Raw genomic sequence first — 13,136 nt, forward strand, 5'->3', positions numbered from 1 at the left:
TCTGCTTGCTGGGGAAACGATGTTCCATTTCCGAATATGGAATACTCGGATTAGGTCCGAGGCATTCGCTGCTGCAGGTCCCACATTATGATTATAACAGTAAACTGTTGTAACTTTTTTGATGAAGGACGATCAAGCTCTCTATGTCCTCATTATACCATTTACCAACGCTAACGTTCTGCAACTCCATAAGAGAGATTACACCAAAAAAAAAAGAAGAAGAAGACAATTCTGACATTATTATATCAACTAAGTGTGGAAAATACTGTAAACGTATCTTCCTCCTCTGAGCCTGTCTATCTGAAGCAAGGGGAATGTCCTGATCAAGCCCCGGCTTCATCTCCACGGAGAAGCATTTGGTCGAAGTGCCAGACTCCTAAAAAGTTCAAACACAAACACGAGTCGGAGAAAAGAAGGGGAAAAATATAAGGCGAATCGCGAGATATGGATGTGATGGACTCTCGGGTTCATACCGTGTCCTTTGCCCACTCTTCTCAGCTGAGCTACGTATTCTGAGATCTTCTTAATGCTTTCCACCTAACAGAGGACCAGAACAGGTCAAATGAGGTCAATTCCAACAACAGTTCTGAAGCCCGGAATGAAAAGATGGAGATGCTCTCACCTGCTCAACGAGAAATGTACTCTCGATGAAATCTGTCATCTGCACGTCATGGTTCCGCTCGGCTATCTGAGGGGCAAAAGTTCAAACACGAGTCAACATTCCAAGAGACACAGACAACTCAATTAGAACGAGATAAGGCTACGCTCTATTGAGCTAAGCGAAAAGAAGTCGAGAAATTCTTACTTTGTGCAAGTTAAGCAGCTTTTCATTTGTCAGCTTCTCCAAGGACAATGCAAGCTCCATTGCTTCATCAACAGATTCAAAATATTACCATCAAACGGAGAAGAAACAATATATATTTAAACAGCATTGGCACAATTAGCTCAAAAGAGTATAATTGTATTTCGACAGTAAATCACTAGGACAGGCATATCTGAATCAGCCGCATTGGTCATGAGTGCATATCAGTTCAAAGACATTGAAACTGAAATTCATCCTTTTCCAACTATTTTCCATCCATCTTCTTACAATAGTTGCAATCATAAGACGAAAAAACTCATCGAAGACATTGGAAATTGATCCTCAAAAATGTCTTTGGAGACTAACCATAAAGCGCGTCCCCTTTTTCTGCATGCTCGAACTCCGAAAGGGGCATGGAGATACATGACAGCTTAACTTTTCCACCTCGTTTGTTCTGCCAGCACAGTCGAACGATCAATAAAACTTGTTCAAGAAGAAGCAACAAGCCCCAGAAGATACGCTAAGTTCGAAAGAGGTAAAACTATGCTAAGAGGCATTAGTTGGAGACAAGTTGTGGGACTACTGACATAAGACGTCGACCCCATCGCAAACTAGCGATCATACGCTTCTGGCAAAAAACTTTTATTGGAGATTTACTTGTACGGACAGAGGACATCATCGATCAAAGTATGTCCAAATCATCCAAATTATCCAGCAAATATTATTTTTAATCAATGGGCTATTTCTACCGAGGTGATGTTACCGATGTATTCTTTCCATAAACAACAATGTTCTCTTTTATTATCAATAGTAAATGAAATGAGAAACATCATAAATGACAGAGGCACTGAATTTGAATTTTGAACTGAGAACCTGGTATTCCATCAATATCTCAGCGTGTTCTCTTTCTTCTTCACTGGACTCCTTAAAGAACCTGAATTTTCACAAGGGAGCCGTGAATTGGAATAAATGGCAGCCAAAGATAATTCACGGTTCTTCGGAAGAGATATTATTACTTGGCAAGACCCTTGAGTGCGACATTGTCCCTGTCGAAGTACGCGTACATGGCGTGGTACACATACGATACGTTGTACTCCACACTGTCACGACAATCCGAGGAAAGCCATTACCGAGAGCGAAGACAATACGAATTAGCAGAGCAGATTAATCTCAAATTGCTTTCATTTGATCCTCACAGCTTCAAGAAATGAAGATAAGACCAAAAAGGAACTAACTTGATCTGCTCATTAAGGGCGGCCTCGGATTCGTCAGAATACTTCTGGCGAGCGAGCGAGGTGTGGGGCTCGGAAGGGACAAGGCTTAGCTCCTTCTTGACCTCCTCGAAGGGTTCGAAGATGACGGCGCTGAGGGTCCGGGAGCTCGCCCCCTTCGAGGCGCAGAAGACGACGGGGCCGCTCAACTTCTGGGCTGGCGGGAACCGAGCGGTCGAGGGGCAGGAAACAGGGGAGAACAGAGAGCGCAGGAAGCTGTCCCCGCGAGCGAGGAACGGTGAGGAGGGTGGCGCCGCCTTGAGGCTGAGCGACATGTGGGCTGTCGAAGGGGGGAGAGAGAGAGAGTGAGAGAGTACGGCTCGAGGGGATTCGCCGATTCGGTGGGGGGAAGGGAAGAGAGAGTCGAACCAGTCGGGGGATAGAGGAACAGAGGAGAAAGATGGTGAGAGAGACTGATGGTTGACTCGTTCGTTTGTCTTCTTCGCGAAGAAGATGGGCCGTCGGATAAGAATCAGGCGCATATCTAGGGGGCCCTGACTGGCGCGAGCCGTTAGATGATCTCCACGTGGAAGGCTGATGTTAGACCGTCGATCATTCGCGTGGCCCCCTCGTGTATTAGAAAGTCGTAGAAATAGGACTTACCATTACAATGGCGAAGGCCATAGCCGATATGATGGGTGACACGAGATGATAATTAGTAAAATTTCACATAAAATCCTCGTCTTCCTGCTGTCCACGTTTAACCGATTGATCGACGTAAGGTCAGCTTATAATCGTCTGGCATTTTATGTTAACGTGGGATGCGATTGCTAAAAGTTTTCAGAAAAAAGTTTTACGTGTTTGGCAATCTATTTTCTAATGAAAACAGTTTTCCCATATAGCCTCTTGAAGCATGTATGAGTTGTAGGTAGAGAGTGCAGATGGAACCAGGCAGAGGCTGAGAAAAATTTGAGCTTATATTTTTAGTAAAAGAATATGTTGGTTCCCTTTTATGATTAAATTAATTTATACACGATATATAAAATTAGAAACAAATACAAAATGTACATAATTGTGTCAAAATAAAATTTTAAGCCTCCTTCCACCCAAAAAAAAATCAAGCCTCCTATGAGGAGCTTTTCTTTTTTTACGCTTTTTTTTTCCTCTTATAGCGAGTGATATTTCATATTAAAAACGATAAATAAATACAAAGGGTTGAAAATGTAGTTTTGACTGTCACGTCTTGACAGCGTTGTCTAACGCTATGTTTGGACATTGGTTCTTCGCATACTAAATGATGCATTATCTGGCTATAGCAATTAAAACTAATCTGATTGGCCCATAAATAAAATATGACACAAAGTACGTAGATTTGACTGGTGACTAATTAAATTAAACATTGGTGCGATGCCCACTTCATAATTTAACTTAACAAAATGACTCAAAAGCATATTTTCTGAAAACTGCATGGCCTTTAGTTTTCGAGGAATTTTTTTCTTTATTTATAGATTAGATAGACACTATCATTTTAGTGTATGTAGGTATATGTATGTATGTGTATATATATATAGGAGTAAAATAAATATGAGTAGTAAGTTTGTTCGGTGAGATTGATGTCAATGTGCCCGGATCTCAGCCAATCCCGACCATGTAGGCAGTTTGTGGGGTCGGGTCGTGTGACTACGGGTTTGATCGGATCAATGGTATTGTGTTTGGGTCGGGTCGAGTGATTTTGAGTTCGGGTCAGGCCAACTCTTCGCAGTGGGATGGAGGATGCACAACCAGTTTGCTATGGAGATGGTGTTGACGGTGTCTGGGCGATCATAGGAGCTGCCCCCCCTCCTCTTGATCTCCGATCGGTGCGTGTGGTGGTGGCTTTCCCTCCTCGTCGGGGTTGCACTCAGTCCCTCTTCGACAACTCATACCTATAAAGTAAGATGGTGTCGTGGTGCCCCAGCTTCTTAGGCGGTATCGATCTTGTACAGTGGTTGCGAGGGTTGCATCACACCCACACGTCCAATGGTCTCCCTCTGCTTTCTTTCCGATTGGCTTTGCTCTTCCCCTCCAGTGGCAGTTCTTATCTATAGCTTCTCGCCTCCTCCCATGTGACAACATCCCTGTATTTCACTTCAAGGATTAAAACAATGGTCCAATTGATCTTATCACCCGCTTGCAAAAATCATTCATTTGTGGCTTTGCCTTTTTTTGTTGATATATGGCAGGTATCGGTTCGCCGAAGATAGTCACTGATTTGAACCGATCAAGATAGCCTTGCTGATTTGGTTTGATTGTCTAAATATATAATAGCTGGTTTGAATCGATTAAAGAAGTTGGCATGTTTTGGTTTGACTATTTAGGAATTGGACTGTTTAGAGCTTTATTAATTGATTAGATCTAGATATTGTGATCTATAAAGGGTTCTTGCGCAGGGTACCGGTCCAGAACTCCTCTTGGCTTTGCTTTTCTGTTTCTAAAGTACTAGCGGTTTCTGTACTTATCTGATGTGCTTAATCACATGTAATTTTTCTTTACAGTGACATCGGTGGATCTGTTGTATTTTTTTGTCTCTTGTAACGTATTTTCTTGAACATTTTCCTCTTTATCCATTTTATTTATCAATGGACATTCATTGATTATCAAAGAAAGAACAAGAAAAAAAAAGGAGGGTTTGTTTAGGCCGTAAGGGAATTTGTCATTGCTTGATTGTCTTGAATTCAACTGTATTAGTTGGAAAATGAAACCAAGTGATCCTTCTAATTTAGACTCGATAGACGGCTCGAAGAGGGTTTTTGCTTTACATAGATACCCTGCTAATATGTACTACATATCGAAATTAAAACATGTTAATTGGAGCATTAGGAGTATTCTAGAGAGGAGAAGAAAGCGGTAGATCGAACCTATTCAATTTTTACAATGCTATGATTGACTGTTCATGGACTTCGCGTATTTCCCTTCCTTCACGATCACTCTTTTGATTCATTGGGGTGACAAAGGTCAATGGTTTGCACTATAGGAGATTCCAATTATCGACTTTGACTTCTTAATTAGACCAAAATAACACGAACACCTTTAGTAAAACTTTTTCTTACTTTTTCTATATGCATGCTCGTATACTCAGATTGCGACGTTATGTCAATTCGATCCAGCGTGTCTTGACATCGTTCGACTTCATCAGTCTGTAAGAAGTCGAAGATTCACTTGCAGTTGGATTTTATATGTTCTTTAATCACCATTAGGAGAAGTATCCTCATCAAACAATATCACATGCGACTGGCATGTGATATCGCGCACTGATCGACTTGAATTCGAATGGCATAATTAAACGACTATGGTTCGAATTTCAAATTAACATATATGATCGTAGATGCAAATGCATACTAGCTTTTAATCGGTGTGAAAATCGCGCGTCCCGCCATCGGATCCATCGGTCTCGTGACTGCCCAAATTGAAGGATGTGGGGCCTTTAACTTCAGCAAGTAAGCATTGGACCAGCCCAGAGACTCAGAGCAAAATGTCAGAGCGGCGGAATCGGTGAACATTGACGATGAGCCCAAAACTGGAAAAATTTTGGATTCATTGGTATCTCTTCATTGTCGTTTGTTTCTGTTTTTCCGCACTTACCTTCCCATTTATCAGGGCAAAACGACGACACGAAACAAATCTTATCTCGTCCTCCTCCTTTTGTCCTTTTCGCCTCTCTATATGACTTAAGTAGCGAGGTCATGTTTGATACGCGTAAACGGAAAGAAATGGGATGAAATCGACCATACAACGTAGGAGAGGCTCAATTAAGTTGGGTCGATGCACGTAAGCGCATTATCATACTTGTGTCCAGGTCTACATTTCATATCAATCAGATGACTAGACTTTTTGGATCATTTTTGTTGAGGCCCAGAAACAAGTCTAAACAATGGCAATGCCTACTTCATAATTATCACCGGTTCTTAGATTTTTGGGCAAAACTTGAAACGGGCCAGACCTGGCCTTAGCCTCAGCTCTTAGATTATATGGGCCCTTATCGGTTCGGATCAAACAGCGCCAGGGAGTCGGATAAAATCCTTTCAATTTTAGGGGGAAAAAAAAAGTAAAGAGAGTTTGGAATAGTGAGTAGTCACCCCTTAGAATCCGACAGCTTTGGTCAATATGACTACCCTTGCAAGGCACAACCCACCATTAAGGTTATAATTTATAAGGCTTAGCTAACAAGAATTCTCTTAAATTTCAGTGGACTCTTCTATGAATTTTTACGGCTACATGCATGAATTTTGACTTTGGAGATAACTGTATCCATGGGGCGACCCAAGTCTAAAACGTTAAGGTAATTGGACCAAGTCTTAACTACTAGCCACTAGACCTTAGTAACGATGGATAAGAAGAACACAAGAACTGTAAAACAAGATGTTGTCTCTGAAAACTCAGGCACATGTAACGGTTAGCTTTGGATAGATAACTTAAAAGGCAAGGTCAAAAGGCCTGATATTGATAAGGGTCCGGACAAGGAAAGAGCAAGGGAAATCTCACCGATAAATATATATATATATATATATTTATATATATATAAGGTCCATAACATTTGACTAGTTCTAAGTTGATCACTATTGTCACTTTATTCTCGGAGCTTGTGCGTAAATATGGCGCTCGAAGTTTGTTAGGTTTTCACTCAGAAATCGTCACTTCATTATATTGTGAATCAATAATCCAAGACCTAATCTAAAATTGAATGTGTAGCATATGACGCGATGCCCATTGCCTCAATCCATCATGTACATCAAGGTCAAAATAGATATCGATATTTCATGAAAAGTCAAGATTCCTATTCAATTGTGTTAGCAGATATTGGCATCATGACATTTTCTTATAACTTCTTAAAATTTGAAAAATTAATTAGAAATTGAATGAGTGCTAGTATTAATTTGTTATAGACTAGCCTCTCTCTATCTCTTCCCCTTTTTTTAGGGTTAATATCACCATATACCACGATATTTTGAAAACTTTCGCTACATAGTACATATCGTATTGATTTCACCATTCAACACGATATTTTGAATTTTTTTCATGACATAGCACAACAAGTAATAATTTCACCGCATATCACAAAATTTTGAATTTTTTCACTACGTAGCATGACGTTAATTTTTCTTCAATTTTTTGTGCTATATGGTGAAACAATTTTACAATTTTGTGCTATATGGTGAAATACTTTCACAATTATGTGTTATATGGTGAAATCATTACTTGTTGTGCTATGTCATAAAAAAATTTAAAATATCATGTTGGATAGTGAAATTAATACGATATGCTATGTGGTAAAATTTTCAAAATATTATGCTATACGGTAATATTAACCCATTTTTTAGAAAAAAATTTCTTCCTTTTGGCCTCTTTTTTGGTCGCAAGCGAGCTAGCCAGGGTTTCCCATGTAGAAAGTGGTGCAACATTTGCATTTTGGAATTAACAAAGACTATTCTTAATTATAATTATTATTATTTATATGGAGATATGCAGAGCATCTATTCTTCTCGAAACCTCGGTCAAGTGAAAATAATGCATTGTTGTTTGTGAAATCAATGTTCTTCGCCTTCCATTCATCTACTTTTTGTGTTCCGAAAGATATAAATATTTTTTTGGCAACTATGGCTTACAGGAAGAACACACATTAATTAAATTTATAATGCTTTAATCAAATTCGACAAAAAAAAAAGTATATATCATTTTCACCTGTTTATATCATGTCAAGTTTGCAGTTCACAGTTCATTATTGTAAAGCATGTTACATTTGCTGTGAAACATTACTTGACGAGATAACGAATCTTTAGATACATAAAAAATCTATCGACTTCATGCTAGTTGTAGCAGATCTGAGCGTCGATCGGCTCGGCCAGAGTTTCTGAATGTAAGACAAAATTTTAATGGCACGGTTATCGATGTCCGGAAAGGTTCTCTAATTAAATTATGACCATATAATATATCATCATGATAGAAAACCATGCATCTCGAAAATGAATCTCACCATCAACACGTACGATGCTCATTTAATGCAATTGCATCGGAGGTCTCATGTTTTTCTCTCCCTTTAAACAAGGTGGGTGAAAGATGTCTGTTTCATCTTGATAATCTATTCCATTAATTAAACTACGAAATTTTCACCGAAACCAAACAAAATTTATATATTAATTATTATGATAATATCTAACATATCTACAACATATATTATATGTCTATATATATCTCCTATTACATGTTGGTCTCAATTTCATTTTCCTAGAGCTTAGGGTTCTGAAACAATATGGTGACAAAGCTCATTAATGATGAGGCTCTACTTCCTAATCCTCTTGTCAGGAAAGAGAAACCTTTTCTAGCAGAAAATTTTGAACACCCCATGAATTAATTGTGTTTTCTAACCCTAGATCAGACATTTGCCTTTGAAATTGATGAAGATGCATTGTGTCTCACATGTCGAGTTATTTTTTTGACGAACTAATAATAGTAATCCATTGCTAGCTAGGGTTTTGTATAATCGACTCTTGTCGTCCCTCTGCATCAATATGTCCATCGAACATGTTGCAGATTCGCTCGACTAATTAGTATATAAGTAAGCAAACTCCGAAAATGATATACTACATTCAACTTTTGTTATTTTCTGCTTAATCAAGGTACATATTTGAGCTTGGAGAATGTCCAAGTGCAATCGACCAGCGATCAAAGTATTTTGAAATTTTGAATCACTTAATTAATTTATTTAAAAGATAAAATGAACTGAATCCTTAAAAAAAAAACTTGACTCTTTTTTATATTTAATTCCTTAAAATTTTTATGCACGGATACATGTAAATTAAATTTGGTGGACGAGAATTCACATATATATCATGTTGGACCTTGAAATTGTAGAATAGTTAATGGGAATATATTCTTGTTTGTGCGGAGAAATGCAATTAATTGTAGAAATTATATATATATATATACACACATATATATATATATACTTGGTAGGATGTGAGAGACCAACATTACAGCGAAAGAAGGGCTGTTTTATTTTGGGAGACTAGAAAATGGGCTTGGAAGCATGTGATGGGCATTAAATGCAAAGGGTCGAGGGCTTGGGGTTCTTCAACTCCTACGAATAATCATTTTTATCAATTATACATCTTATTAATCTTCCCATCGAAATTTAATTTCCCATTCAAAAATAATATCATGTCAGGATCTCATTAATGCATTGCTGTTGCATTTGCTTTCTTTATCTTATGGTTAGAAATCGTAGCATTTTCTTATTATGTATCAAGCTAGCTAAAAGTTTTTCCAATTTCTATCAATAAACTAGTCGGCACTTGTGATATTACGGTCATGTAGTTGTGATATAATTCATTCTCGTTTCCTAAACAATGCGTGGCATACTTTGAAATACATTAAGCCAAATTTTCACATATTAACGTGTACTTTTCAAAATAAACCTTTATGTATACACTTACCTTTCTAAAAAGAAAAATATGAGATGTTTTAAGGTAAGTAGAAGTTGAGGATTAAATGGGGAACAAAATATATGTATTTTTTTCTAAAAAAGAATGTATTTTTCTTTTTTCCACTTTTTTTTTTTTAAAAGAGGCCATAGGCCAAGCAAAATGTACTTTCGCCTTTTCCCCCACCTTTTATGTTTCCTAAAAGTTAGAGATACAAGTAAAAAAGTAAATTGGAAAAAGTCAAATTTAAGGAAATGGATGGTGATTACAATACAAGGATATGTTTGATGATATAGATTACCGGCAAGACTTTCATCTTATGAATAGTCCAAAAAACTGCAATTTAATCATCATGTGCATTAAGTGCACAATATAGACAATAAAAATTCAGGATGTCAATCTTGAACTTTAACATAATGACCATTATCCCCCAACTAGTGGTATATAAGTGTATGTAGGTGTATATGGAACTAGCTAGCGTAGATTGGCCTATAACACGTAAGTGCCATAAAAATTATAAAATTCATTTGGTGGTGGAAAGATTATACATTTTTTTTATATACCTTATAATTTGAAAGATCAATGTGTTGAGAATATTAATTTCACATAGAAAAAATGAATCAAAATTCATTGGTTTATATGAAATTTGGGTACCACCACTTATCAACTTGAGTTTTTAAGTGGATATGAGCTCGAGCCCGTATAAGCCCAATGTAAATTTAATATGGTATCAGAGTCTAGGTTACACGTATGCGTGCCTACGCGCGTGTGTGCACCCACACCACGTCAGACCCAGTATGTCGAGTGCAACTAAAGTGCGCCTCGTGATAGTCCCCTCTCGTCCGAGCACGGAAGAAGAGCCCGGCTTGAAGTCAATTGTTGAGGGCGGGTGTTTAAAGGCACGTGACAACATGTAGGTAAAAATAGACCACACGTTGCACGTGAGGGCGGGTGTTGAGGATATTAATCTCACATAGAAAAGATGAATCAAAATCCATTGATTTATATGAGATTTAGGTACCATCACTTATCAGCTTGAGTTTTTAAGTGGGTATGGGTTCGAACCCGTATAAGCCTAATGGAAATTTAATACAATATGCCCCGACTAATTTAGTTTGAGTCAAGTCGACCTACTAAAAGGGTAAAACTCTTTCAATTATGAATTCTTTTATTTCACAATACTCGAATCTGATAAATCATTTAAAGAGATAAAAATGCTACGCAATTTATTGGACTGAATAACCCCAAGAAAATGTTGATACATATAAAATAAAATTTGGATTTCCAAAATGTTATATGGCTTTGATTGGAGACCATTAAGTTGATCCGATCAATGATTGTGGTCAAACCTATGCATTAAGTACTCGAGCTCTCCCACACACAAACAACACATGAATTAAGATAGACATGGAGAGAGGGTCACGTGTGAATGTCTGTCCAACAAACATTCACGTATCGAGAGAACTCCCTCACTAATTAAGATTTAAACCTATTCGCTTGATGAATATCTTCGTTTGGAAACCCAGCTAGTTACTCTTTAATTAACACATTGATCGAAACCCTAGCTAATTAATTCAGCCCCAAAAGTTGCACTATATTAGTTAATTAACTCGGCCTTGATGCGAGTTTTCCATGGATCATGCATGCTTGAAATTAACATAGAGTGACCCACCAAAAAAAAAGAAGCCAAAAAAAAAAAACATAGACTGGTACGCAATGTAGAAAATTTAGAGATTCATTGCTCTATTTATATATCTAACCGACCAGAATAATGGACCGGTCTCCTCTCAAATTATTTCTATCTTGCTAATTAATTCATACTAATTGTAGCTTATATGACAATATCATATATACAAACAAATGATATCGTATAAATTATACATTCTATATGTATCCATTATCATTAATTAGTTCCATGCTATATATATATATATATGCAATTCATTCATCTTTTGCAATGTGACTTGAGAGAGTGTAAGAAACGAAAAAACGTGGAGACCATACACAGCTGAAGTGGTGAAGAGTGGAGGGAAGGGAAGAGCTATCTATCAAAATCAACTGGCGGCGGTCAACGGCTAAGCCGTTTGTCTTTTTAAGCTTCGAGGTTTGACCGCAGTGTCCCCTTGCGGCTCCCTAATTACGTAAGTGTCCCCCCTTTCCACCACAGAGCGGCCCACTTTGAGGGAGACGGGCTAGCTAGCCAACTAATATTCGAATTCGATTAACTGTTAACAGTTGATTTTTGATCAGTTCACAACATATCAAACAAACTTAATTAATTAATAGAGAGTCCTGATATTTATATGTCCGCTCTAATATTTCATGCCCCTCTAAGATTGAGTGATATTTTAAACTTTTTCTAGGATCTGTAATTGTAAGGGGACACCAAAGGTTTTCTTTATATAGTAGTATAGATATATATATATATTCCTAATTCTATCATCGATCGTCTGTTATGAGTGTATTTATAATCACTTCTTGTTTCCGAACCCAATCTATTATGCTGCACGAAGAGATATGATGTTCAATTAATGACAAGACTGCAGGGAAGATATTTGTTGGCTCAAGGGATTAATTAGCTAGCTAGCAACAAATCCTCCATAAATTTTGAGTGTAAATTCGAGGCCATTTTATGCTCAAACCCTAGAATTTTTTTTTTATTTTTTATTTTGTAATCAACATTACAGTAAGAATAGGAAAGCCGTGCATCACTAGAGATCAATTCTTGTTATGGATGATCATGCAGGCCACAAATATTTCTAATACGTCCAATTTCGTACAATTCATGTAAATGTCTTTGCAATGGCTTAGTCAGCCCTAGGAGTGTGCACGGGTATAGGGTAGACCCGAAACCGATTGGACCCTACCATAACTAGTAGGTTCTGGGTAGTTCCAATTAAAAACATGGTATGATCCAAGTAGGACAATTGATAACCGGTGAAATCCGGTTCCGATTCTAGCTTATAAAGTAGCCAGAATTGGAATTGGAACTGATCCCTTATATTTTATATTATATTTAAGTATAATAATTAAATTAAGGAAAAAAAAGGAAATAGAAAACCCTTAAACAGTGTCATCTTCCTCTCATGTTTGGCTGTCTCCATCTCTCCCCCAAGTTCTCGACTTCAGGCCTCAATGTTGCACGAGTTCTATGGCAAGAAGATGTAAATCAACTCCAAATCGAATAATGGGTACCAATTTGTGTAAACTCAAGTGAACGGCAGTGGCTTGGGGTTCTCCTGGACATTCTCTTTCAAGTCAATGATTACGGCATTTGCATAAGGAAAAAAATGCACGGTATTATTTCATTGTACTGAATCTTGGACCTTTTTTATAACCACAAAAAATACAAGGTATTACAGGATATCCAAAACCTGTAATATAATATAGGTTCTGAGTGGGATCTGATTCCACATTTCAAAAGGATAGGTTCCGGTTCTTAAATTTTGAAACCGGTGTTCTACATGGTAGGGTCCGGGTACCGTATAAAATACAGAGTACCTGGACCCGCACACCCCTAGTCAGTCCCATGTATGGTGGCAATGTAATTTCTACTAACATCATCAACCACATGCACATGACTTCTTTAATTCAAACTACGAGACGTTGTTTATAGTAAAGGCAAAAAATTATCGTACGAATAATTGTTAATTCAAACAGTTCGGC

The 13,136-nt window shown here is 37.7% G+C and overlaps 1 protein-coding gene across 1 annotated transcript; it reads right to left on the reverse strand.

The window, feature by feature from the left end:
* Positions 1 to 50: 50 nt before the first annotated feature.
* Positions 51 to 2,462, reverse strand: LOC116194737 (ferritin-4, chloroplastic-like). Its single transcript, XM_031523628.1, has 8 exons — positions 2,038 to 2,462; positions 1,819 to 1,902; positions 1,676 to 1,736; positions 1,169 to 1,256; positions 806 to 867; positions 623 to 688; positions 474 to 537; positions 51 to 376 (listed from the first exon to the last, which is right to left on the reverse strand). Exons 1-8 carry the CDS (start codon positions 2,346 to 2,348, stop codon positions 324 to 326), a joined length of 789 nt encoding a protein of 262 aa, XP_031379488.1. The 5' UTR covers positions 2,349 to 2,462; the 3' UTR covers positions 51 to 323.
* Between the last annotated feature and the right edge of the window lie 10,674 nt (positions 2,463 to 13,136).

The sequence above is a fragment of the Punica granatum genome, chromosome 2, assembly GCF_007655135.1.
Source record: "Punica granatum isolate Tunisia-2019 chromosome 2, ASM765513v2, whole genome shotgun sequence".
NCBI lineage: Eukaryota > Viridiplantae > Streptophyta > Magnoliopsida > Myrtales > Lythraceae > Punica > Punica granatum.

Excerpts from the sequence above, each read along its gene's own strand:
- LOC116194737 (XM_031523628.1), bottom strand. The coding sequence starts at position 2,348 with ATGTCGCTCAGCCTCAAGGCGGCGCCACCCTCCTCACCGTTCCTCGCT. Across the intron at positions 1,257-1,675 it reads AGATATTGATGGAATACCAG|AACAAACGAGGTGGAAAAGT; the intron begins GTTCTCAGTTCA and ends CTGTGCTGGCAG. Across the intron at positions 689-805 it reads AGCTGCTTAACTTGCACAAA|ATAGCCGAGCGGAACCATGA; the intron begins GTAAGAATTTCT and ends TTTGCCCCTCAG.